Here is a 21,851-nt window from a genome sequence, read left to right on the forward strand (position 1 = left end):
CCGCAGTTAGGAAAGGTGACCGACGGCCAGCGTGGGCCGGCCGTGACGGCACAGCCCGCGGGGGGGTTGTTTTGTGTCGTTCGCAAGACGGGGATGGGCTGTGGGGCTCCGTGGCTGCATCCACGGGCTCGCTGGGCGTCGGAGCCGCTGCGGGCGCGAGGGGTCGGAAACCGAGGCGGCGGCGCCGCGCTGCTGTTCCCTCTGCCGCGGGAGCGGCGGGGCGGGCGAGCGCCTGCTCTCGCTGGCGTTTGTGACAGCGGCTTGCGCTGGCTCTTCCGCTCTTCAGCCCGTGGCCTCGACGCGCGCGCTGCCTGTCTCGCTGCCCCAGGCGCACGCTTTTTAAAAAAAAAGCAGCTTAGTTCGCTGTCCTCCGTAAGAGCGGCTTCGTCGGCGATGTGCAGGCCCTAAACGGCCTTCAGGCGCCACCAAACGAGCGTTCGTTCTGGCGGGGCGGACTTGTCCGGTTCCTGGTCGCAGGAACGCGAGAAAGAGAGGAGCGCGCGCTCCGCGAGGACACGCAGAGCCTGGGTCTGCTTGGGTCTGCTCGACGTTGGTCCGCGGCTGCGGCCGCTCGCTGGCGTCTCCTCCAGCGCGGCCCCTGCGAGGGAGCGGAGGCGCCGCTGCCCGGGGCCGCGCCCCTGGAACGCTCCGGGGAGCCCTCGCCGGGGTTTCACGGCGGTGGGAGAGGGCACGGTGCGACCTGCACCTCTGCCGGTCTCTTCTGCCTGCGCTTAGCTCGCTCTTGGCAATCGGAAGGGTTTTTAGCCCTCAGCTTAAAGCACGTTGCAGGTGACACGGCGTTCGCTCCCGGCGCGGCGTGGCTCCAGAGCAGCCGCCAGCCGGGACGCGGAGCTGTCGCTGTGAAGCGCGGCGCTGGCAGCCCCCAGCCCTGCCCGCTCCGCGCGGTTGGCTGATAAAGCGCGGGGGCAGAGCGCGGGCCCTCCCGGCCGCTCCGCCCGGGCCGCGCTCCCCGGCAGCCCCAAGGCTTCGCGGGGATGTTTCCGGGCTCCGGCCTCGTCCTCTCCGGCCCGTTCTGCTCCGTCTCTCCCCGCCGGTGCGGCCGAGAGCCGTCTCGGCTCCCGCTGAGGCAGCTTCCCTCCCGGCGGGCGAGCGGCTGAGTCGGCTCCGCGGGGAGCGTGTGAGGAGCGGGGCCGGCAGGCGGGAGCAGCGAGAGGCGGCTGGGCGGGTGAGGACCAGCTGTCGCCCGCAGAGGGGCCGCGTCAGCGTGTGCCGGGCCTGCTTTTCGCCGTCCTCTCGCGAGCCCTCCTGGTTCTAGCCCAGCCGGCTGTCTTGCCGTCCCTGGATTTCAGAACCAGGCTGGTGTCGGGGAAGCCTCCTGCTCCTCAGGAGGAAAACCCTCAAGATTTTGAGCCTTGCTGTTAAAGACGACTGCTCTCTGGGCATGGGCTGTCACCGCGCCCGTCGCTGGGCGCAGGCTCTGCAGCGCTTCCGGCGCGGTTTGTGCGCGATTCTGCGTCTTGGGTCTCTTGCGTTCAGCATCTTCTGGCTGCCCGGCAAGGTAACCGCGGCTGGGAGGATTCCCAAGCTGCTGCTTCCAGAGGCTTCTGAACCACGCGCGGGAGAGCCCCGTGCGTCGGCTGGGTGCGTACGGCGCTTCGGGATGGACGGGAGGGCGTCCTGCTCTGCCGGCGAGACGCGGGGAAGGACGGCGTGTGGACGGAGAGGGGAAGGAAGCTCGCGGGAGCGCTGGGATTGCTCCGAGGTGTCCCGCTGAGCGACCAGCCCGCAGGGAGCCCCGGGGAGCCTCGCTCGCTCGGGCTGCCGGAGCTTTTCCGTAGGCCGAGCGTCGCGGTCCTCCCGGAGGGGCCTGCCTGGGGCTCCGGGAAGAGCTGGGAGCCCGCGGACGGAGGACGCTGCTGGCGTCAGGCCCCGCAGCGAGGGGACGTGGCGCGGTTCTGCCAGCGTCTGGTGTTTGCTGGAGGTCTGCGTTTGTGTCTTGCAGGCATGCCAGCCTGTGAGTGGTGCGTCCAGCCAGCCGGGAGGAGCGATGGGAAGAGCAGCGGCAGCTCCCGAACTGGTTTGGGCCGCGTTAGCCTGTGGGCAGAGCTCGGGCGTGGGTGGTGCTGGGCTGAGGAGGGCTGTGCTCCCCGCCGTCCCGGTGGTTTTCCGCAGCTCTCCCCGAGAAGACGCCGTTAGGAAGCTGGAATGTCGGCAGCCTTGCCTCGGGGCCGTGAGTACCCGCAGAGGAGCGAAGGCCGCCTCTCTTGAGGACGCAGAGAGGGAGGAACCGAGCTGCGAGCCAGCGCTGGCGCCTCAGCCCGCGGAGAGGTGTTAATCCGGCCCGAGCAGCGAGGTGCTGAGCTGAGTTGTGCCGTCGCGGCTCCCCTGGGGATCCGGCGCGAGAAAGGCCGCCGCTCCCGCCACCTGCCTGTCAGCAGATTGCAGAGCCGCGCTCTCGCTGCCTCTCCGGCTCGCGGGGCCGTGTAAATATTAGGCTGTCCTTGTCGGATTAGATTTCCGCCTAATGACTTCCAGCGTTCTGACAAGCTGGGCTTTCTTCCTTGGCAGCGCCGGGGCTGAGCTGAGCTGTCCGGCTCGGCTCCCGGCGCCCCCGGGGAAAAGCCCGGTGGCCTGCAGCTGAAGGCCAGGCTGAAATGTTTATGTGCTGCTTTTTTTCGCTCCAGGAAGCCCCTTCGGCGCTGCTCTGTGGCACCGGGCGCCTGAGACAAATCTGCCCTGAGCCGGGTGCGGGGATCGGCGCGAGGCGGTGAGAGCTGCTTAACGCTTCCCGTCCTGCGGGGGCTGCGCCCGGGGGGCTCGCCCGGCTCCCGTCCGTCCCGGTGCGGGGCTGGGAGCGTCCCCGCGGGGCTCTGGGCGGCTGCAGGGCCGAATCCCGCTCCTCTCTGCTTCTCTGCCCGCGCCTGTGCGCGGACCCGGGCTCGTTTTCCTCCTCGCTGCCTCGGCCGGGCACCGCGCGGCCGCGGGACCCCCGCTCGGGGCTGAGCCGCTCTCGGCAGCGCGGGCGCGTGCGGGGACTGCACGGAGTGGCCCCTGGTTCGTTCTCCCCAGCCCAGTGCCGTCTCTTCTCTGCCCTGGGGTGATTTGTACCCGCGGTTGCCGCGCCAGCCTGAAATAGAAAGGCAGCTGACCAGTTATTTTCTGGTGGCCCGGTTTCTGCGGGGCCTTCTTGCCCGTCGTCCCCTGGGACGTGTTTGCAGCGCTCGTGGAAGCGAGGAAACCGCTGCTGGTGCTGACAGCAGCTCCTGGCACCGGTGCAAGTGCTGCTTCGCGCTGCCTTGCGAAGTCGGCGCCCCCGGAGAGCGGCGGGTCCCGGTGTGGGTGTCACCGCGGTGCGGAGGGCTGCGCTCAGGACAGCGGCGGGTCCCGGTGTGGGTGTCACCGCAGTGCGGAGGGCTGCGCTCAGGACAGCGGCGGGTCCCGGTGTGGGTGTCACCGCGGTGCGGAGGGCTGCGCTCAGGACAGCGGCGGGTCCCGGTGTGGGTGTCACCGCGGTGCGGAGGGCTGCGCTCAGGACAGCGGCGGGTCCCGGTGTGGGTGTCACCGCGGTGCGGAGGGCTGCGCTCAGGACAGCGGCGGGTCCCGGTGTGGGTGTCACCGCGGTGCGGAGGGCTGCGCTCAGGACAGCGGCGGGTCCCGGTGTGGGTGTCACTGCGGTGGGAGGGCTGCGCTCAGGACAGCGGCGGGTCCCGGTGTGGGTGTCACCGCGGTGCGGAGGGCTGCGCTCAGGACAGCGGCGGATCCCGGTGTGGGTGTCACCGCGGTGCGGAGGGCTGCGCTCAGGACAGCGGCGGGTCCCGGTGTGGGTGTCACCGCGGCGGGAGGGCTGCGCTCAGGACAGCGGCGGGTCCCGGTGTGGGTGTCACCGCGGTGCGGAGCGCTGCGCTCAGGAGAGCGGCGGGTCCCGGTGTGGGTGTCACCGCAGTGCGGAGGGCTGCGCTCAGGACAGCGGCGGGTCCCGGTGTGGGTGTCACCGCGGTGCGGAGGGCTGCGCTCAGGACAGCGGCGGGTCCCGGTGTGGGTGTCACCGCGGTGCGGAGGGCTGCGCTCAGGACAGCGGCGGGTCCCGGTGTGGGTGTCACCGCGGTGCGGAGGGCTGCGCTCAGGAGAGCGGCGGGTCCCGGTGTGGGTGTCACCGCGGTGCGGAGGGCTGCGCTCAGGAGAGCGGCGGGTCCCGGTGTGGGTGTCACCGCGGTGCGGAGCGCTGCGCTCAGGAGAGCGGCGGGTCCCGGTGTGGGTGTCACCGCGGTGCGGAGGGCTGCGCTCAGGAGAGCGGCGGGTCCCGGTGTGGGTGTCACCGCGGTGCGGAGGGCTGCGCTCAGGAGAGCGGCGGGTCCCGGTGTGGGTGTCACCGCGGTGCGGAGCGCTGCGCTCAGGAGAGCGGCGGGTCCCGGTGTGGGTGTCACCGCGGTGCGGAGGGCTGCGCTCAGGACAGCGGCGGGTCCCGGTGTGGGTGTCACCGCGGGGCGGAGGGCTGCGCTCAGGACAGCGGCGGGTCCCGGTGTGGGTGTCACCGCGGTGCGGAGCGCTGCGCTCAGGAGAGCGGCGGGTCCCGGTGTGGGTGTCACCGCAGTGCGGAGGGCTGCGCTCAGGACAGCGGCGGGTCCCGGTGTGGGTGTCACCGCGGTGCGGAGGGCTGCGCTCAGGAGAGCGGCGGGTCCCGGTGTGGGTGTCACCGCGGCGGGAGGGCTGCGCTCAGGACAGCGGCGGATCCCGGTGTGGGTGTCACCGCGGTGCGGAGGGCTGCGCTCAGGACAGCGGCGGGTCCCGGTGTGGGTGTCACCGCGGCGGGAGGGCTGCGCTCAGGAGAGCGGCGGGTCCCGGTGTGGGTGTCACCGCGGTGCGGAGGGCTGCGCTCAGGACAGCGGCGGGTCCCGGTGTGGGTGTCACCGCGGTGCGGAGGGCTGCGCTCAGGACAGTGGCGGGTCCCGGTGTGGGTGTCACCGCGGTGCGGAGGGCTGCGCTCAGGACAGCGGCGGATCCCGGTGTGGGTGTCACCGCGGTGCGGAGGGCTGCGCTCAGGAGAGCGGCGGGTCCCGGTGTGGGTGTCACCGCGGTGCGGAGGGCTGCGCTCAGGACAGCGGCGGGTCCCGGTGTGGGTGTCACCGCGGTGCGGAGGGCTGCGCTCAGGACAGCGGCGGGTCCCGGTGTGGGTGTCACCGCGGCGGGAGGGCTGCGCTCAGGAGAGCGGCGGGTCCCGGTGTGGGTGTCACCGCGGTGCGGAGGGCTGCGCTCAGGACAGCGGCGGGTCCCGGTGTGGGTGTCACCGCGGTGCGGAGGGCTGCGCTCAGGACAGTGGCGGGTCCCGGTGTGGGTGTCACCGTGGTGCGGAGGGCTGCGCTCAGGACAGCGGCGGGTCCCGGTGTGGGTGTCACCGCGGTGCGGGAGGGCTGCGCTCAGGACAGCGGCGGGTCCCGGTGTGGGTGTCACCGCGGTGCGGAGGGCTGCGCTCAGGACAGCGGCGGGTCCCGGTGTGGGTGTCACCGCGGTGCGGAGGGCTGCGCTCAGGACAGCGGCGGGTCCCGGTGTGGGTGTCACCGCGGTGCGGAGGGCTGCGCTCAGGACAGCGGCGGGTCCCGGTGTGGGTGTCACCGCGGTGTGGAGGGCTGCGCTCAGGAGAGCGGCGGGTCCCGGTGTGGGTGTCACCGCGGTGCGGAGGGCTGCGCTCAGGACAGCGGCGGGTCCCGGTGTGGGTGTCACCGCGGTGCGGAGGGCTGCGCTCAGGACAGCGGCGGGTCCCGGTGTGGGTGTCACCGCGGTGCGGAGGGCTGCGCTCAGGACAGCGGCGGGTCCCGGTGTGGGTGTCACCGTGGTGCGGAGGGCTGCGCTCAGGACAGCGGCGGGTCCCGGTGTGGGTGTCACCGCGGCGGGAGGGCTGCGCTCAGGAGAGCGGCGGGTCCCGGTGTGGGTGTCACCGCGGCGGGAGGGCTGCGCTCAGGACAGCGGCGGATCCCGGTGTGGGTGTCACCGCGGTGCGGAGGGCTGCGCTCAGGAGAGCGGCGGGTCCCGGTGTGGGTGTCACCGTGGTGGGAGGGCTGCGCTCAGGACAGCGGCGGGTCCCGGTGTGGGTGTCACCGCAGTGCGGAGGGCTGCGCTCAGGACAGCGGCGGGTCCCGGTGTGGGTGTCACCGCGGTGGGAGGGCTGCGCTCAGGACAGCGGCGGGTCCCGGTGTGGGTGTCACCGCAGTGCGGAGGGCTGCGCTCAGGACAGCGGCGGGTCCCGGTGTGGGTGTCACCGCGGTGCGGAGGGCTGCGCTCAGGACAGCGGCGGGTCCCGGTGTGGGTGTCACCGCGGTGGGAGGGCTGCGCTCAGGAGAGCGGCGGGTCCCGGTGTGGGTGTCACCGCGGTGCGGAGGGCTGCGCTCAGGACAGCGGCGGGTCCCGGTGTGGGTGTCACCGCGGTGCGGAGGGCTGCGCTCAGGACAGCGGCGGGTCCCGGTGTGGGTGTCACCGCGGGGCGGAGGGCTGCGCTCAGGAGAGCGGCGGGTCCCGGTGTGGGTGTCACCGCGGGGCGGAGGGCTGCGCTCAGGACAGCGGCGGGTCCCGGTGTGGGTGTCACCGCGGCGGGAGGGCTGCGCTCAGGAGAGCGGCGGATCCCGGTGTGGGTGTCACCGCGGTGCGGAGGGCTGCGCTCAGGACAGCGACGGGTCCCGGTGTGGGTGTCACCGCGGTGCGGAGGGCTGCGCTCAGGACAGCGGCGGGTCCCGGTGTGGGTGTCACCGCGGCGGGAGGGCTGCGCTCAGGACAGCGGCGGGTCCCGGTGTGGGTGTCACCGCGGTGCGGAGGGCTGCGCTCAGGACAGCGGCGGGTCCCGGTGTGGGTGTCACCGCGGTGCGGAGGGCTGCGCTCAGGACAGCGGCGGGTCCCGGTGTGGGTGTCACCGCGGTGCGGAGGGCTGCGCTCAGGACAGCGGCGGGTCCCGGTGTGGGTGTCACCGCGGTGCGGAGGGCTGCGCTCAGGACAGCGGCGGGTCCCGGTGTGGGTGTCACCGCGGTGCGGAGGGCTGCGCTCAGGAGAGCGGCGGGTCCCGGTGTGGGTGTCACCGCGGTGCGGAGGGCTGCGCTCAGGAGAGCGGCGGGTCCCGGTGTGGGTGTCACCGCGGTGCGGAGGGCTGCGCTCAGGACAGCGGCGGGTCCCGGTGTGGGTGTCACCGCGGTGCGGAGCGCTGCGCTCAGGAGAGCGGCGGGTCCCGGTGTGGGTGTCACCGCGGTGCGGAGGGCTGCGCTCAGGAGAGCGGCGGGTCCCGGTGTGGGTGTCACCGCGGTGCGGAGCGCTGCGCTCAGGAGAGCGGCGGGTCCCGGTGTGGGTGTCACCGCGGCGGGAGGGCTGCGCTCAGGAGAGCGGCGGGTCCCGGTGTGGGTGTCACCGCGGGGCGGAGGGCTGCGCTCAGGACAGCGGCGGGTCCCGGTGTGGGTGTCACCGCGGTGCGGAGCGCTGCGCTCAGGAGAGCGGCGGGTCCCGGTGTGGGTGTCACCGCGGTGCGGAGGGCTGCGCTCAGGACAGCGGCGGGTCCCGGTGTGGGTGTCACCGCGGTGCGGAGGGCTGCGCTCAGGACAGCGGCGGGTCCCGGTGTGGGTGTCACCGCGGTGCGGAGGGCTGCGCTCAGGACAGCGGCGGGTCCCGGTGTGGGTGTCACCGCGGTGCGGAGGGCTGCGCTCAGGACAGCGGCGGGTCCCGGTGTGGGTGTCACCGCGGTGGGAGGGCTGCGCTCAGGCCAGCGGCGGGTCCCGGTGTGGGTGTCACCGCGGTGCGGAGGGCTGCGCTCAGGAGAGCGGCGGGTCCCGGTGTGGGTGTCACCGCGGTGCGGAGGGCTGCGCTCAGGAGAGCGGCGGGTCCCGGTGTGGGTGTCACCGCGGTGCGGAGGGCTGCGCTCAGGAGAGCGGCGGGTCCCGGTGTGGGTGTCACCGCGGTGCGGAGGGCTGCGCTCAGGACAGCGGCGGATCCCGGTGTGGGTGTCACCGCGGTGCGGAGGGCTGCGCTCAGGACAGCGGCGGGTCCCGGTGTGGGTGTCACCGCGGTGCGGAGGGCTGCGCTCAGGACAGCGGCGGGTCCCGGTGTGGGTGTCACCGCGGCGGGAGGGCTGCGCTCAGGAGAGCGGCGGGTCCCGGTGTGGGTGTCACCGCGGTGCGGAGGGCTGCGCTCAGGAGAGCGGCGGGTCCCGGTGTGGGTGTCACCGCGGCGGGAGGGCTGCGCTCAGGACAGCGGCGGGTCCCGGTGTGGGTGTCACCGCGGTGCGGAGGGCTGCGCTCAGGACAGCGGCGGGTCCTGGTGTGGGTGTCACCGCGGTGCGGAGGGCTGCGCTCAGGACAGCGGCGGGTCCCGGTGTGGGTGTCACCGCGGTGCGGAGGGCTGCGCTCAGGACAGCGGCGGGTCCCGGTGTGGGTGTCACCGCGGCGGGAGGGCTGCGCTCAGGAGAGCGGCGGATCCCGGTGTGGGTGTCACCGCGGTGCGGAGGGCTGCGCTCAGGACAGCGGCGGGTCCCGGTGTGGGTGTCACCGCGGTGCGGAGGGCTGCGCTCAGGAGAGCGGCGGGTCCCGGTGTGGGTGTCACCGCGGCGGGAGGGCTGCGCTCAGGAGAGCGGCGGATCCCGGTGTGGGTGTCACCGTGGTGCGGAGGGCTGCGCTCAGGACAGCGGCGGGTCCCGGTGTGGGTGTCACCGCGGTGCGGAGGGCTGCGCTCAGGACAGCGGCGGGTCCCGGTGTGGGTGTCACCGCGGTGCGGAGGGCTGCGCTCAGGACAGCGGCGGGTCCCGGTGTGGGTGTCACCGCGGTGCGGAGGGCTGCGCTCAGGACAGCGGCGGGTCCCGGTGTGGGTGTCACCGCGGCGGGAGGGCTGCGCTCAGGACAGCGGCGGATCCCGGTGTGGGTGTCACCGCGGTGCGGAGGGCTGCGCTCAGGACAGCGGCGGGTCCCGGTGTGGGTGTCACCGCGGTGCGGAGGGCTGCACTCAGGACAGCGGCGGGTCCCGGTGTGGGTGTCACCGCGGTGCGGAGGGCTGCGCTCAGGACAGCGGCGGGTCCCGGTGTGGGTGTCACCGCGGTGCGGAGGGCTGCGCTCAGGACAGCGGCGGGTCCCGGTGTGGGTGTCACCGCGGTGCGGAGGGCTGCGCTCAGGACAGCGGCGGGTCCCGGTGTGGGTGTCACTGCGGCGGGAGCGCTGCGCTCAGGCAGTGCAGGGCTCCGTGCTCCGAGCCAGCTTCAGAGCGGCAGCGCTGAGCCCTCTGAGAGGAGCTCTGCCAAGGGAAGCTGGAGCCGCGAGCGGTAAACCCGCGGGGTTTGCCTGGCGCCCCGGCGAGCCGCTCTGCTCTGTCTGGAGCCGCGTCCGTTCCCGGGCCTGCGCGCGAGCGAGACTCTTCCCGCGTCAGGCCGCGTCTGTTTGTGCCGTCAGCCGTTGCGTCAGCCCCCGCGGAGGAACGAGCCGATGTTTGCCCTCGGGGTGAGGACTTTGGGGTTGTCACTTGCGGCGGCAGCCTTGGCTGAGTTGCCTGTCCCCTCAGGAGCTGAACTCTGCCCGCGGTGCGGTGTGCGGAGAGGCGGCAGCCCGGCCGATCGGCGCGCCGGCGCTGGAACGCTGCGACGCGCAGAGCTGGGCGCGGGAGCTTAACAGCAGCCGCCTTCTTCAGAGCACGGCGCGATGTGGCCGCTTTCCGAGCGGGAGAGGAGTTGAGCGGGTGGGAAGGAGACGAGACGCGCTGCGCCGAAGGCACCGGGGTGCGGAAAGGTGGCTTTGTCTCCGGCTGTCGGCGTCGGCCTCGCGTCGCTTGGCTCGTCCCACGGGGAGGATCCGTGCGAGTTCCTCCTTGCTCCCGCGGCAGCAGGGCTGCTCTGGGGGCTGCTGCTCGCGCGGCCGCGGCTGCGCGGCCCTGGGCGCTCCAGCCTGGCCCTGGCCCTGCCCCGGGAGAAGCCGCATCGCTGCTCTCGTTCCGAAGATCCGAGTCGGCGGCTTCGGCTCTGCTCACCTCTGAGCCCGAACCTGAGGCGTGCGCGCGCGTTCCCGTGGCCGCGGGCTGCGATCGCTCGAGGTGCTGCCTCGCGTCTTCGTGCTTGCCCGAGAGTGGGAACCCTAAAGCGCAGGGGCTGACCGGGAGGTAGCGCGCGTCTGAGGCCTTGCGCTGGGCGGATCTGAGCCGGTCTGACGGGCTTCCCGGGACCGGGGCCCTTCCTGGCCCTGTCGCGAGCGACGTCGCTGCTGCTCTGGGGGTCGTTTTTCTGTGTAACGCTGGGGGTTTCGTCGTCCCGCCTCGCCTCGCAGCTGGCGGTGTCAGGCCCGAGAGCCCCCTCGCTTTGGGAGCGGGGGAGTGACGACGCGCGCCTGTGCTGCTTGTGGCTTTTTCGCGCTGGCCGTACGGCCTCGGCGAGCTCTGGGCTCGTGAGGTTCTCTCGCTACGCGTGCGCGCGCGTCCCGGCGTCCGGTCGGGCTGAGCCGGGAGCCTCGCAGCCGCTCTCCTCAGCACGGGGCGGCGGCTTTGTCCCGCGGAAGGGCTGCTTCCGCGCTGGGTCCGATACCCGGCGCGCCTCTGGTCGTGCATCGCCCGTCCCTCCCCTCGCCCGTCCGGCTGCTCGTTGCCCTCCTCCTTCTGCGGCAGCGGCGCTCAGCGCGCGCACCCCCTTCCTGCGGTTCCCTGCCTCCGCAGCTCACCAGGAGACTCTGCTCCACCGGGGATCCCTGGCACGGCGCAGACCCTTCTCCCTTCCCGCTGGAACCGCGCAAGCCGGGAGTTTCCGATCGGGGAGGAACTGCGTGGGAGCGCCTCGAGAGCTTTACGCGGGAGGCGAGCGGGGTTTGCTGAGGGGAAGGGAGCCAGAGCAGCTACTGAGGTCTTGATCCAGCTGCCGCTGGCTCGCGTGGGGAGGGAGAGCAGGATCGGACCGGGCCGTTAGCTCTGGTGCTCGTTTTGCCAGCCAGCAGACGCGGTGGGGGACGCTGCCCTCGCCGGTTCGGCTGCTCCGCGCCTGCCTGGCCCCAGCGCCAGAGCAGCGGCAGCTGGAAGGAGCAGGAGCGGTGCCGGCAGAGGCGCGGTCCTTCGTGACGCCGGTGTACCCAGCTGCGGGGCGCGGGATGGGCCAGCCTTCCGCAGTTCTGCTTCTCTTCTGCGCCCCAGGGGCTTCTGTGCCGGAAAAGTTTAGAGGAATCCCTTTTTTTCCTGGTTCCTCTGTTGAATCTAGCTGTGGGAGTTTGGAGCGGAGGAACCCTGGCCGACCCACGCGTGTGCTGGAGGTGGTGGTGGGACAGAGGAGGCCACAGGTCTCGCTGGTGCCGGAGGATTCGCTCTTCCCTCCTCCCCCCCGGCACAGCCAAACCTGTTCTGGCGCCCGCGCGTGCCGTGGAAACCCGCCAGCTGCCCAGGCCTCCCCGGCAGCGACAAAGCCGCCAGGATCGGGGTTCGGCGGCGTTTCGGGGGGTTCTGCGGGGTTTTTGCGGCGTGGCCGGCGTCGCTTGCCGCCTTCTGGTGGAACGAGCCCTTGTGCGCGGGGCTCGGAGCAGAACCTGGCCTCGATTCCCGCAGCCGGGCCTGGCCTCGATTCCCGCAGCCGGGCCTGGCCTCGATTCCCGCAGCCGGGCCTGGCCTCCATTCCCGCAGCCAGGCTTGGCCTCCATTCCCGCAGCCGGGCCTGGCCTCGATTCCCGCAGCCGGGCCTGGCCTCCATTCCCGCAGCCAGGCCTGGCCTCGATTCCCGCAGCCGGGCCTGGCCTCCATTCCCGCAGCCGGGCCTGGCCTCCATTCCCGCAGCCGGGCCTGGCCTCCATTCCCGCAGCCGGGCCTGGCCTCCATTCCCGCAGCCAGGCTTGCGAGAGGAGTGAGCGAGCGGTGCCCGCGTTCCCTGCGACCAGGGCTGCGGGCCGCGCGGCTCCGCGTGCCTTTCCCGCGTCCCGGAGCCGCCGTGGAGCCCTGTCCGGTTCAGACTGATTTTTTTTCTCCTGGTAAAATGGTTTCAGCGGTCCGTGAGCGCTCGCTGTTTCCCGGCTGGGCTCCGGTCGGGTGTCACAGGGTGCAGGGCGCGTGATTGATGTCCTCGCTGAGGTCCTGCTGGTTTTCCTGGCGGAGCTCTCCGGAAGGCCGTGGACCTGCCAGTAGACGTCCCCGGCGGCGGGACGCTGGGGTCCGGCCGGCTCTGCGGCCGCGCCGGCCGGGGTGGGTCTCTGGCAGGAGCCCTGGGCGAGAGGCCGGCTTGTGCCCGCGAACCGGGGACCTGGGGAGCGGGGGCCTCTGCTTTCCTCCCCGGCTGCGCGGCCCGGGAGGCCGGGCGCCGCCGCGGCGGGAGCGGGAGCGCTGGCGCGGGCGCGGGCCGCCCCCGGCACGCCTGGGCTCCCCGGGACGCCGGCGGCACCGGCAGCCGGGGCTGGCGGCGCAGGATCCTGCTCCGGTCTCACCCCGGCGCTGCTGAGAGGGGGGGAATCGAGGGAAAGGTGGAAACTCAAGTCCGGAGCCATCCTAGCGCCAAAAGCCTGCAAAAAAACTTATCTCCAATCTCCCTTTTTAAAAATTTTTTAATAAAGCCTTTTGTTTTTGCAGTAATCTCATCCTCTTGCCGGGCCGGTATTTTCCAGGCTCGCTCCCACCCCTCTCCCCGCGGCTCGGGGGAGCCGCGCTGGTGTGCGTGTACGGCAGAAGGTGATCACACGCTGTGCGGATTTTACTGCTCCCGCGGGGGGCGTTTTCTGGGGCTGTTTTTCCGATTATTTCACCGAATCCTCCCGTAAACCCGATCTCGGCGGGGTCCCCGCTCCCCCCGGCCCCAGCTCCGCGTGGTACGCGGGGGGAGGGAGGGAGGGAGAATCTCTTTTCCAGGGCAGGAGCTGCGGCTCGCTCAGCACCCACGCAGCAGGTCAGCGAGCGGGCGAGGTCTGGCGTTGGGGCTGTCTGAGGGCCCCGTCGGAGCGGGGAATCGGCGCGGCGTGCCCGTGCGCTGCCCCTCTGAGCAGAGCAGAGCGCGTAGCCCGGGGGCCCTGCGGCGGGACCAGCTCCGCTTCGGTGCGGGAGGCGTCCTGCCCCTTGCGGGTTCTGGGACGGAAAAAAATTGGGATGGCGGGAGCGCTAGAGGCTGTGCTCGGCTCCCCGCGAGTGAGGCTGGGCGCCGGCGGGAAACCTCGCTTGGACGCGTCTGGCGCGGTGCAGCGCCGGTGCTGGGGGGGTCTCTTCACCGCGGGGCCGTTGCCACCTCGGCGCTGCGGCTGCGGCCTGTCCCTGGCGCCTTCTCTCCCCAGGGCTCTGCGCGACGCCCACCTGACCTCGGGTCGCGCAGGCGAGGCGGTTGTGTGCTTTGCCCGATCTCAAACGCTTCGCCTGGCGGCTCCGGAGCCCTGGGTGCGGACGCGGTGGAGCCCACCTGTAGGCGGGACCCCGGCTGGAGCTGGGCGCTGGGAAGAGCCTGCCCCCGTGACGGCGCCGTGGCAGGCGCCACCAAAAACCCCCGGGCGCCCGTGCTGGCGGGTGGCACGGCGCTGCGGGGCCGGTCCTGGAGAGAGCGGGCTCCGGGGTCTGCTGGGGGCAGATCTGCCCGTCAGAGAGCCCTGCGTGGGCTGGGGAAGGCTCTTGCTCGCAGCCCCGGCCAGCCTGGCCTGGGACGTCTCCAGGGCCGGGGCACCCACCGCCCCGCTGGGCACCCTGGGCCGGTGCCCCACCGCCCTCGGCGTGAAACATCTCCTCGTGTCCAGCCTGCATCCGCCTCCCTCTGTTTAAAGCCGTCCTGACCCAGCTTGGAAGCCGGCTCCGCTGTGAGCGGGAGGTTGGAGGGGGGACCTCCAGCGATCCTCTCCAGCGGACGTTTTCGGTTTCCCCCACCTGAGCGCGTGCGGTTCCTGCCGCGCTGCCCCCTCCCGGGCCGGGCGCCGCGCCGGCCCCTGGTCCTTGGCCGGTTTGAGCTCTGGCCGGTGCCCGCGGGAAGCGGCGTCGCTGGGAAGCCCTGTCCCCCTCCTGCCTGTCCCCGCGGGTTGGGTCGTTGCGACCGTTGCTCCGGTTGCGTCTTTGCGTGGCCTCAGCGGCGTTGAGCTCCCGCGGAAAGGAGGGACAGAGTCCGGAAATAACTCCGGGAGGTGACTGGGATGCGGGAGCTGCGGAGGGACAGGAATTCTGAGCCCCGTGAGGGAGAAGTCAACTCTTGTGTGAGCTGAGCGGCTGCCAGTGCTTCTCGGGCACCCTGTCCGCAGCAGGGAGGTGACGGGCTGTCCCTGCAGGCGGCTTAACGAGCCCTTTCCTTCCTTCCTCCCCTCTGGAACGTGGCGTCCCGGAGGACCTGGCGGTGCCGGGTACTGCACAGCGCCGTGCAGCCCGGCCCGTGAGGTGCTTGGTGCTGCTCCTGGGCCTGGCAGCAGAGCGGGCGCTGGGGCCAGCCTCAGATTTCGCTGCCGGCCGAGCTCTCTGGTGTAGCGGACGCCAAAGCGCGAGGATTCGCGTGATGGGGTCTCGCTGAGCTGCTTTTTTCCGTTTTCCAGGCCAAAGGGGCTCCCAGGAAGAGCAGGGCCTTGGAGGACGATTCGCCGCTGAAGGGAAGCGAGAGCCTGCTCGCTCAGAACGAGTATGAAGACGACAGCTCGGATGAAGAGGTAGGACCCGCTACAAGCGTTTCTTTTCCACGCGGGTGCGAGAGAGGGGACGGTTTCCCTCGCCGCGGGAGCTCGGCGGGAGGGGCCCGGCCAGGCCAGGCTGGCTCTGGGAGGGAGCTGCCCCGGCTGCTCCGTGCCGCTCACGCGCGGCGGGCCGGAGGCGCTGCCCGGGCTGCGAGGGACAGCGCGGTGGGGGGACGCGGCTCGGGTCGTCGCTCGGAGCGCCTGAGGCAGCCGAGGGGAACGTCGCGTCCGCCTCGGAAGGGACAGCGTTTCCCAAGCGGGAGAACCGCGCCGCCGCCCTTCCCACGGGTCGCACGGGCGCCGTCCGTGCCCGGGGTGGGGAGGGGGCTTCTTCAGCTGTGGCTCCTGGGGGGACGTCCCCTGCTCAGGGGTCTGCCCTGCTCCCGCAGGGAAACCTCTCTGCGCTTCCCGCCTCGGGAAAGGTGGGAAAGCGCTTGCGTGGAAGCTAGCGGGATCTCGGCAGTGAAGCGCCCCAGGGGCTCGGTTGTTCCAGACAAACTCCGTTGCCTTTCTTAATCGCCTGCTGAATCAATTAACGCGATTGGCGTCCGTCAGCTGCTCCAGCAGAGCCCCGGGGTCGGGCCGGGGGCCTGCCAAGGGCTGCGGGGGCCTCTGGATCCGGCCCGTGCCGCCGGGATTTGGGATCGCCTGCGAGGGTGCCGGGTCGCCCGCGCACGGCTTGGAGGCTGGGAGAGGCCTCCGGGCGCGGGTGGGGTGGGGTAACGGGATAAGGCAGTGCTCCGGGCTGCCTGCTCCGTAACCGCTGAGAAGTAGCAGCGCACGGAAAATCCCGCGCGGCCGGGCGGGTGAAGAGCCGGACGGAGCCCGCCGACGGCCGCGGGCGCGGGAAGGGACGTCGGGAGCGACGGCAGCCTGGCGCCCGGGCTCGGGGTGCGAGTGTGGCTTCGGGAGAGCCCGCCGGCGTCGCCGGCGGTTCGGAGGCTCTAGGCTGGCCTTTCCGGCGCTTCGGGGGCGCCCCTGGCCCGGTTTGGGTCCCGGCGGGGGCAGGGGAGGAGCGGGTGCCCGCAGGGCGGGGTGGTGGCGGCCCAGCTGGGCTCGGGCCGGAGCTGCCGGCGGTCCTGCCCCCGGTCTGGAATAGAGATTTAGGGAGAGGGGAAATATATGACTATAGAAAACATACACTTGTGTAATGTCTCCAGCATAACCCGGGGAGAAAAAAAACCAACAAACCCCCCCTTTCACGCAGGAATCCAAGGCCTGCCTCTCCCCAGCTGCCCGGCCCCAGGGCCCCGGCGGGGGGAGCGCCGCTGCAGAACCGGGTGACATCAGAGCAGCTCCCAGTGCCTTTGTTCCCCGCTCCCAGCGCCCGCCCTCCCTCTGTCGCTGCGTTCGGCTCCTTCCCCGGGATCCGGGGGCTTCTGCTTCCTGCGGCCGGGACGCCTGGCCGGGCTGCAGGACGCGCTCGCGGGGCGCTTTGTGCTCGCCGCCCGCCGCTGGGCTCTCGCTTGGTGGCCCGGGGAGGGGAGGGCAGGGCAGGGCAGGGCAGGGCGGCATCCCCCCGCCTGGGCCAGCGGGACGCTCGACGGCTGCAAACGGGCTCTGCGTTTCTCGTTTTCCGTTGCACCTCCTTGGGTGGTGTCGTTAGGAGCTGCCTTGCGTTGCAGCCGCATCCCGGTTACTGCGGGACGCCGCAGCGAGCCGCCTGCGTCCTCCGGCCCTGCCGACCGCGCCGCCGGCCTCGCAGGCTGCGCCGCTCCAGGCGGCGATGTTTGTGCAGCGGGAGCGCGGGCTCTGGGGTGAAACCTCCGGGATGGGTGATCCTGCATGGGGGAGGGTCCGGATCCGCCCTCCCGCCGAAGGCAGCGTGGTCCCCAGGGATGAGGAGCTGCGTGGCGCAGCCTGAACCCCGCACCTTGGGAGCGCAGCGGGACGGCGCGTGGGAGCGGGGGCTGGCGTGGCCGCGGCCCCCCCGCTTCCCTGCCGGATTGGGGGTCCCGACCTTCGTCCGTGCGTGGGGGCAGCCGGGGATCGTCCGAGGGACGAGCCAGTCGTCCCTGGGCTCTGGTCGGTGCTGGGGGCTCTGGTCGGTGCTGGGGGCTCCGGGGAACGCGGCACAGGAATTTGGGCCGCCCTGTGCTCCCGGTCTGTCCCTGTCCCCGTGGTAATTACCCCAAATCTTTACTGGCAGCAGCTCTGCGTCTTACTGGTTGCCCTGCCCGCCTTGCGCCTGTTCGTTCTGGGGTGTGCCGCCAGCGCCGCCCGGGAACGTGTCCCTGCCCGCTTCGGCTCGCCGCTCGCGCGGGGGGCTGCTCCCCGCTTCCCCCTCTGCCTGGCTTCGTCCGCAGCCGCCCGCGCAGCCCGCCCCGTCGCTCCGCTCCCGGCAGGACTGCTCCCGAAACCGGCGGCGGTTCGGGAAAACGGCCGGTGCCAGCGCCGGCGCGGCGGGGTTTGCGGCCGCCGCGCGGGCTGTCACTCAGCGGCCGGCCGGGGGCTGCCGGGGGCCGGCGCGCTCTCCCCGCCGCCTGCGCGGGGGCTTCGGAGCTCGTTAATGAAGAGTGATGGCGCGGGCCGGCGCTGCCCCCGTGTTGAGCGCTGACGAGTTCTTCGAGCTGTGCTCCTGCTCACTTGGCAGCTGCCGGCGCTCGGCCTGGCCGCGCGCCCGGGCCGCGCTCGGCCGTGCGCTCTCAGAGAGACACAACAAAATAAATCGGTTTCCTGGCCGGGGGCGGGCAGGGGAGCCCGCGTCGCGCGCAGGGCCCTTTCCCGGTGCCCGACGGGCAGCGTCCCCGCGCGGGGCGGCACGAAAGCCGCCGGGGAGCCGTCCCCGCGCCAGGCCCCCCCGCCGCCCTCGCTCGCCGCGCGGCCCCCGCGGCCCTTCCCCTCGGCCGCGCGGAGATGAATGGCCGCGAGCTGCGGCGGCTGTCAGGGCCTCGCTGGGAGGAAGCAGTTTGGGGCTGTTGTTTGGTTCTGTTTCCTCCCGCAATGACTATTCCATATGTCAGGGATAATGAATGACGGCGCGCTGAGTGCTCCGCGGTGAGCCGGCGGCCGTTCCAAGCCCACTTCCCTCCTCCGCAGCGCAGCTGACCCGGGCGGGGGGGCGAGCGGCTGGCCGGGCTGCGGGAGCTCTTCTTTCAGTAGCTGGTTAGCCAAGAGAGCGGGGGAAAAAAAAAAAATAAAAATCCTGCAGAATGTGCTGCTGGCAGACAGCTCCTTCAACTCATCGCTCCGCGTGTGTGTGCGTGGCTGTGCGTGCTTCCCCGCTCGCCCGGCTCCGGCGCGCGCTCCGGCTCCCCGCTCGCCCGCTGCGGTCACCGCTTCGCGCGCCTCCCCGCGAGCGTGGCCCGGCCGAGGCGCGAAGGGAAGGGGCCGCGGGGAGCTCGGCGTCCCGGCTCGGAGCGCGGCAGTGCTGCCGGTTTGGCGCTGAGCACCGAGGAGCGAGCCCGCGGGTGCCTGGCCACCGGCCCGGCGGGCTCGGCCTCTCTCGGCTGCCGTGGCCGGAGGGTCGGGGCTCCCCCGCTCCGCTCTCTGCCCCGCGGCTCCGCGGAAGCTCGTGGGTGCCGCGGGGCAGAGCGCGGGGGGCCCCGTGCCGGTGCGCCCAGGCCGTGCCCGCTGCCGCGGCCTGCCCCGCGCCCTGAGCCAGGCGGCCCCTCTCCGGCTCCCCCGGGGAAGAGCGCGGGTTCCCAGCCCGTGCCCGCGTTCTCGCCTTTCTGCTGGTGAATTCGAGACTTTTTGTTTTCCTTCCCCCTGCCGCGGAGGGGAGCGTGCACCCTAGCGCTGCCCGTCCTTCCCAAACCCCGCGCGTCCCGTCTCGCCCCGTCCCGTCTTGCGGAGCGGGTGTTCGTACTGGCGCGGGCGCGGGGCAGGGAGCAGATCCCGCTGGAGAGCCCCCCCGGACCCGCGTTTCCCCCGCCGAAGCTGCGGCTGCGGGGGTAGCACGTGCTCCTCCGTGCCCTCCCGGCCTCGTCAGTCGCTCGCGGAACCGCGGTTCTTGGGAAGCGCGCGGTGAAAGCGTCGGCATCGGGAGGGAGCTGGAGACGGAGGCGAGGAGCAGGGCGCCGCGAGCCTCGCTGCGGCCCGTCAGCGAGCTCCGCCAGCTGCAGCGCCATGCCCCATTTCCCTGATTCCGTTCTGGAGAGAGGCGGGGGAGAAAAAAGAGCCCCAGAGATGGAGAGCGGGGATAACTGGCGGCCTGGGGGAATCTGCGGATGGAGAGATGCGAGGAGAGAAGATTTGTGTGGCTGGGAGGCCGCGCGGGGCCCGGCAGGACACGATAACAGGATGTGGAAGGCGGCGCGGGGGGACGTTGAGGAGATGAAAAGGCGTCGGATTTAAACGCGGAATGGCAGGAGAGGGACGCGCGCGCCGTGCAGGCGGATTATCTTACGCGCCGCTGGCCCGCGGAGCTGGTGGCCGTGCGCTGCCGGTGGTGCCAAAGGCTTTGCGGACCGTAAGGGCTGTGGGCGCTGATGGGAATAACACGAACATCTGGAGCTGCAGCGCTTTGAAAGGGGAGCCGCGCTCCCGGGGCCTCGGATCAAAGCCTGCTCCTCAAATCCCGCGCCCGGCACAGCTCCCGGTCTGTGCCCCGGGGCGACTGGCGCTGCTGGGCGGGCTGCGCTGGGGCGACAGCGGCCGAAGGGGAAGGGACGGGGGGGACGGGGGCGCCCGGGGGGACGGGGGCGCCCGGGTGCCCGGAGCAGTCTCCCCTCCGGCCCGCGGGAGCAGCGGGAGGTCCGCGCGGCGCTGTTGGCAGCCGTCTCTCAGGCCGGATCCCTCCGGTCTTTGGTCAGGTGCCACCGCCCAAGGTGGTCTTCCCGCCGTTCGGAACTCCGATGGATTTCCCGATCAAAGGCGGCGTACGCGGCGAGCTCGGCTGCTGGGCTCTGCTCTCGGCGCCAGCTGGACCGGGACGCCGCGGCCGAGCCGCGCTGTGTGCCCTCGCCCCCGTCTTTCCCCGCGCCCCGTGAAGCGGCGGGAGCTTTCGGGACCGACCCCGCGCCCCGGGCTGGCTGCGCGGCGTGGGAGCGGCTCCGGCGGGGTGGCCTGGGCAGCGGGTCGGGAGAGCCCGAGGGCCGGGCGGGCTGGGGGGGAGCGGAGGGGAAAGCTGATACCCGTGCTGATACAACTGTAAAAAAAAAAAAAAAAAAAGAGCTGAGTGCTCTGTGCTTTGGCTGCCCCGAAGTCGATATTTCAGCGTTCGTAAAGAGCTCAGCTGGGGCAGGAAAGGCTTTTTCCTTCTGGAAGGAATGACATCACCGAATCCACTGCCGCGTGCAGGTCCCTGACCCAGGGAGAGCGAGAAACCCACAACAACTTTCGGCTGAGGAGTGGAAACTTTTCTCTCTTTCTTTCTTCTTTTTTTTTTTTTCCGTTTGCTTTCCCCCTCTGCGTGCCGGGTCTGCGCTCCGCTGCGGCTCGGCTCGCCGCCCGTCCTTTCCCAAGCCAGCTGACGTCTCTGCGAGCGGGCTCCCGCGATGGGGGCGAGCTGGGCGCTGTGGGGGGGTCCTCAGCCGCCCCCGCCCCGCGCTTCGCCCCGCGCCGGGACCCGGCTGGGAGTCCAAACCCCGCGCCGGGACCCGGCTGGCAGTCCAAACCCCGCGCCGGGACCCGGCTGGCAGTCCAAACCCTGCGCCGGGACCAGGCTGGGAGTCCAAACCCCGCACCGGGACCCGGCTGGGAGTCCAAACCCCGCGCCGGGACCAGGCTGGGAGTCCAAACCCCGCGCCGGGACCAGGCTGGGAGTCCAAACCCCACGCTGGGACCCGGCTGGCAGTCCAAACCCCGCGCCAGGACCAGGCTGGCAGTCCAAACCCCGCGCCAGGACCAGGCTGGCAGTCCAAACCCCGCGCCGGGACCCGGCTGGGAGTCCAAACCCCACGCTGGGACCCGGCTGGCAGTCCAAACCCCGCGCCGGGACCCGGCTGGCAGTCCAAACCCCGCGCCGGGACCAGGCTGGGAGTCCAAACCCCGCGCTGGGACCCGGCTGGGAGTCCAAACCCCGCGCTCGCGTTCGTGGCGCAGCGCTGCAGGGCATCGCGAGCTCGCCGCCGGCGGCGGTGCCGGCTCGGTGAGGCTGAAGTCGCCTTTTGGCGCTGCCGGCTGCGTCCCGTTTGCCCTCTCCGGGGCCCGGCCGCGTTCCCTCTGCGCGGGGCCGCCGGCTGCTCCGCGGGCAGCAGGGGCTCGCTGCCAGGGCAAGTCCCGGGCGGACAAGGCCGAGCGTTCCCCAGCCCCAGGTTCGGGTAGGGGAGCGTTGCGCCACCTCGCCGGGGTCCGGCGGCGTGTCCCGCTCCGGGCAGCGTTGTCCCGGCAGGATTTGTACCGTGGACCTCCCAAATCCGGCACGTGCTGCGCTCTGGCCGCCTGCAGAGCCCCGCTCCGGCCGCGGCGCCCAGAGAGCCAGCGAAAGGCGCGCCGGCCTCCTCGCTGCCCGTTCCTGAAGGGCGGCAAGCGCGGCCGCTGCCCCGCCCCGCTGGGCGACTGCGAGCCCCCGGCTGGCACGGCCTGCGCCGCGGGAGCCAGGGACCCCGCTCGCGGCTCGGCGGCGCTCGTCCCTCTGTGCCGGCCTCGGCCCAGCGCGGGCGTTTCCCTGGGCGCAGGGACCCCCGCGGCAGCCCCGCGGCGAGGGTCTGGGACGCGCGCGTGGCCGGAGCTGAGTGGCTGGCCGCCGTTCCAATGTCCCACTTCATCAGGCTGGGCCGCGCTCCGGGTACGGGGAACGTGCGCAGGAAGCAGGCGGCGGCTTGGCCGGCGCGGGGGCGCGGGGTGGGTGGGTTTGCGGGGCCAGGGCTGACGCTGCGGCCCCAGGACTCTTTTCTGCGAGCCGTAACGCGCCCAGCAGACCTTCGCTGCCTGCCGACGCGGACCGAGGGGGGTTTGCCACCGGAGGCACCGCGGCCGAGGCTTCGCGGATCCGCTTTCCGCTCCTGGCGGCAGCCGGCGGTGCTTGCCCCGGTGCCTGCCTTTGACCCCGCGCCTCCTGCTCCTCCGCGCCGCGCCGCCCGTGGGCCCAGCGCCGTTTGGCGTGCGGCGGCGCCCCGCTGTGCGTTGATCTCGCCCGCGGTTCGGTTTGGGTCCCGCGGCGCCGGCGGCGCCAGGGAGCCGTTTGGGGAGGTTCCGGGCGCCGGCTGCGTCCTCGGGTGGCGCGCAGAAACGCGGGGTTTGTAGATCGACGTGTGCGAAGGCGCACCGGCGGCTCGCTGCCAGGCTGCGGCCGACGGCCGGCTCCCGAGGGCGCGGCGCCGCCGCCGCCTGTGCCCGCTGGGATTCCCGCGAGCGCGCCTCAGCGGGGCGTAGCCGAAACGTTAGGTCCCCGGCCAGGGAGGAGATCGCCTGGAGCTGGCG

General features: G+C 72.3%; 1 protein-coding gene across 1 annotated transcript in view; it reads left to right on the forward strand.

Annotated features, from left to right (window-relative positions):
• The window catches only part of BOP1 (BOP1 ribosomal biogenesis factor), a 62,294-nt gene that overhangs the window by 2,900 nt on the left and 37,543 nt on the right, over positions 1 to 21,851 (forward strand). Inside the window, exon 3 of the mRNA XM_086741393.1 lies at positions 14,412 to 14,522. Coding sequence (XP_086597519.1) covers positions 14,412 to 14,522 — 111 coding nt within the window. The remainder of the gene's footprint in view (positions 1 to 14,411; positions 14,523 to 21,851) is intronic.

Source organism: Chlamydotis macqueenii, chromosome 2 (assembly GCF_036417535.1).
Source record: "Chlamydotis macqueenii isolate bChlMac1 chromosome 2, bChlMac1.mat, whole genome shotgun sequence".
Lineage (NCBI taxonomy): Eukaryota > Metazoa > Chordata > Aves > Otidiformes > Otididae > Chlamydotis > Chlamydotis macqueenii.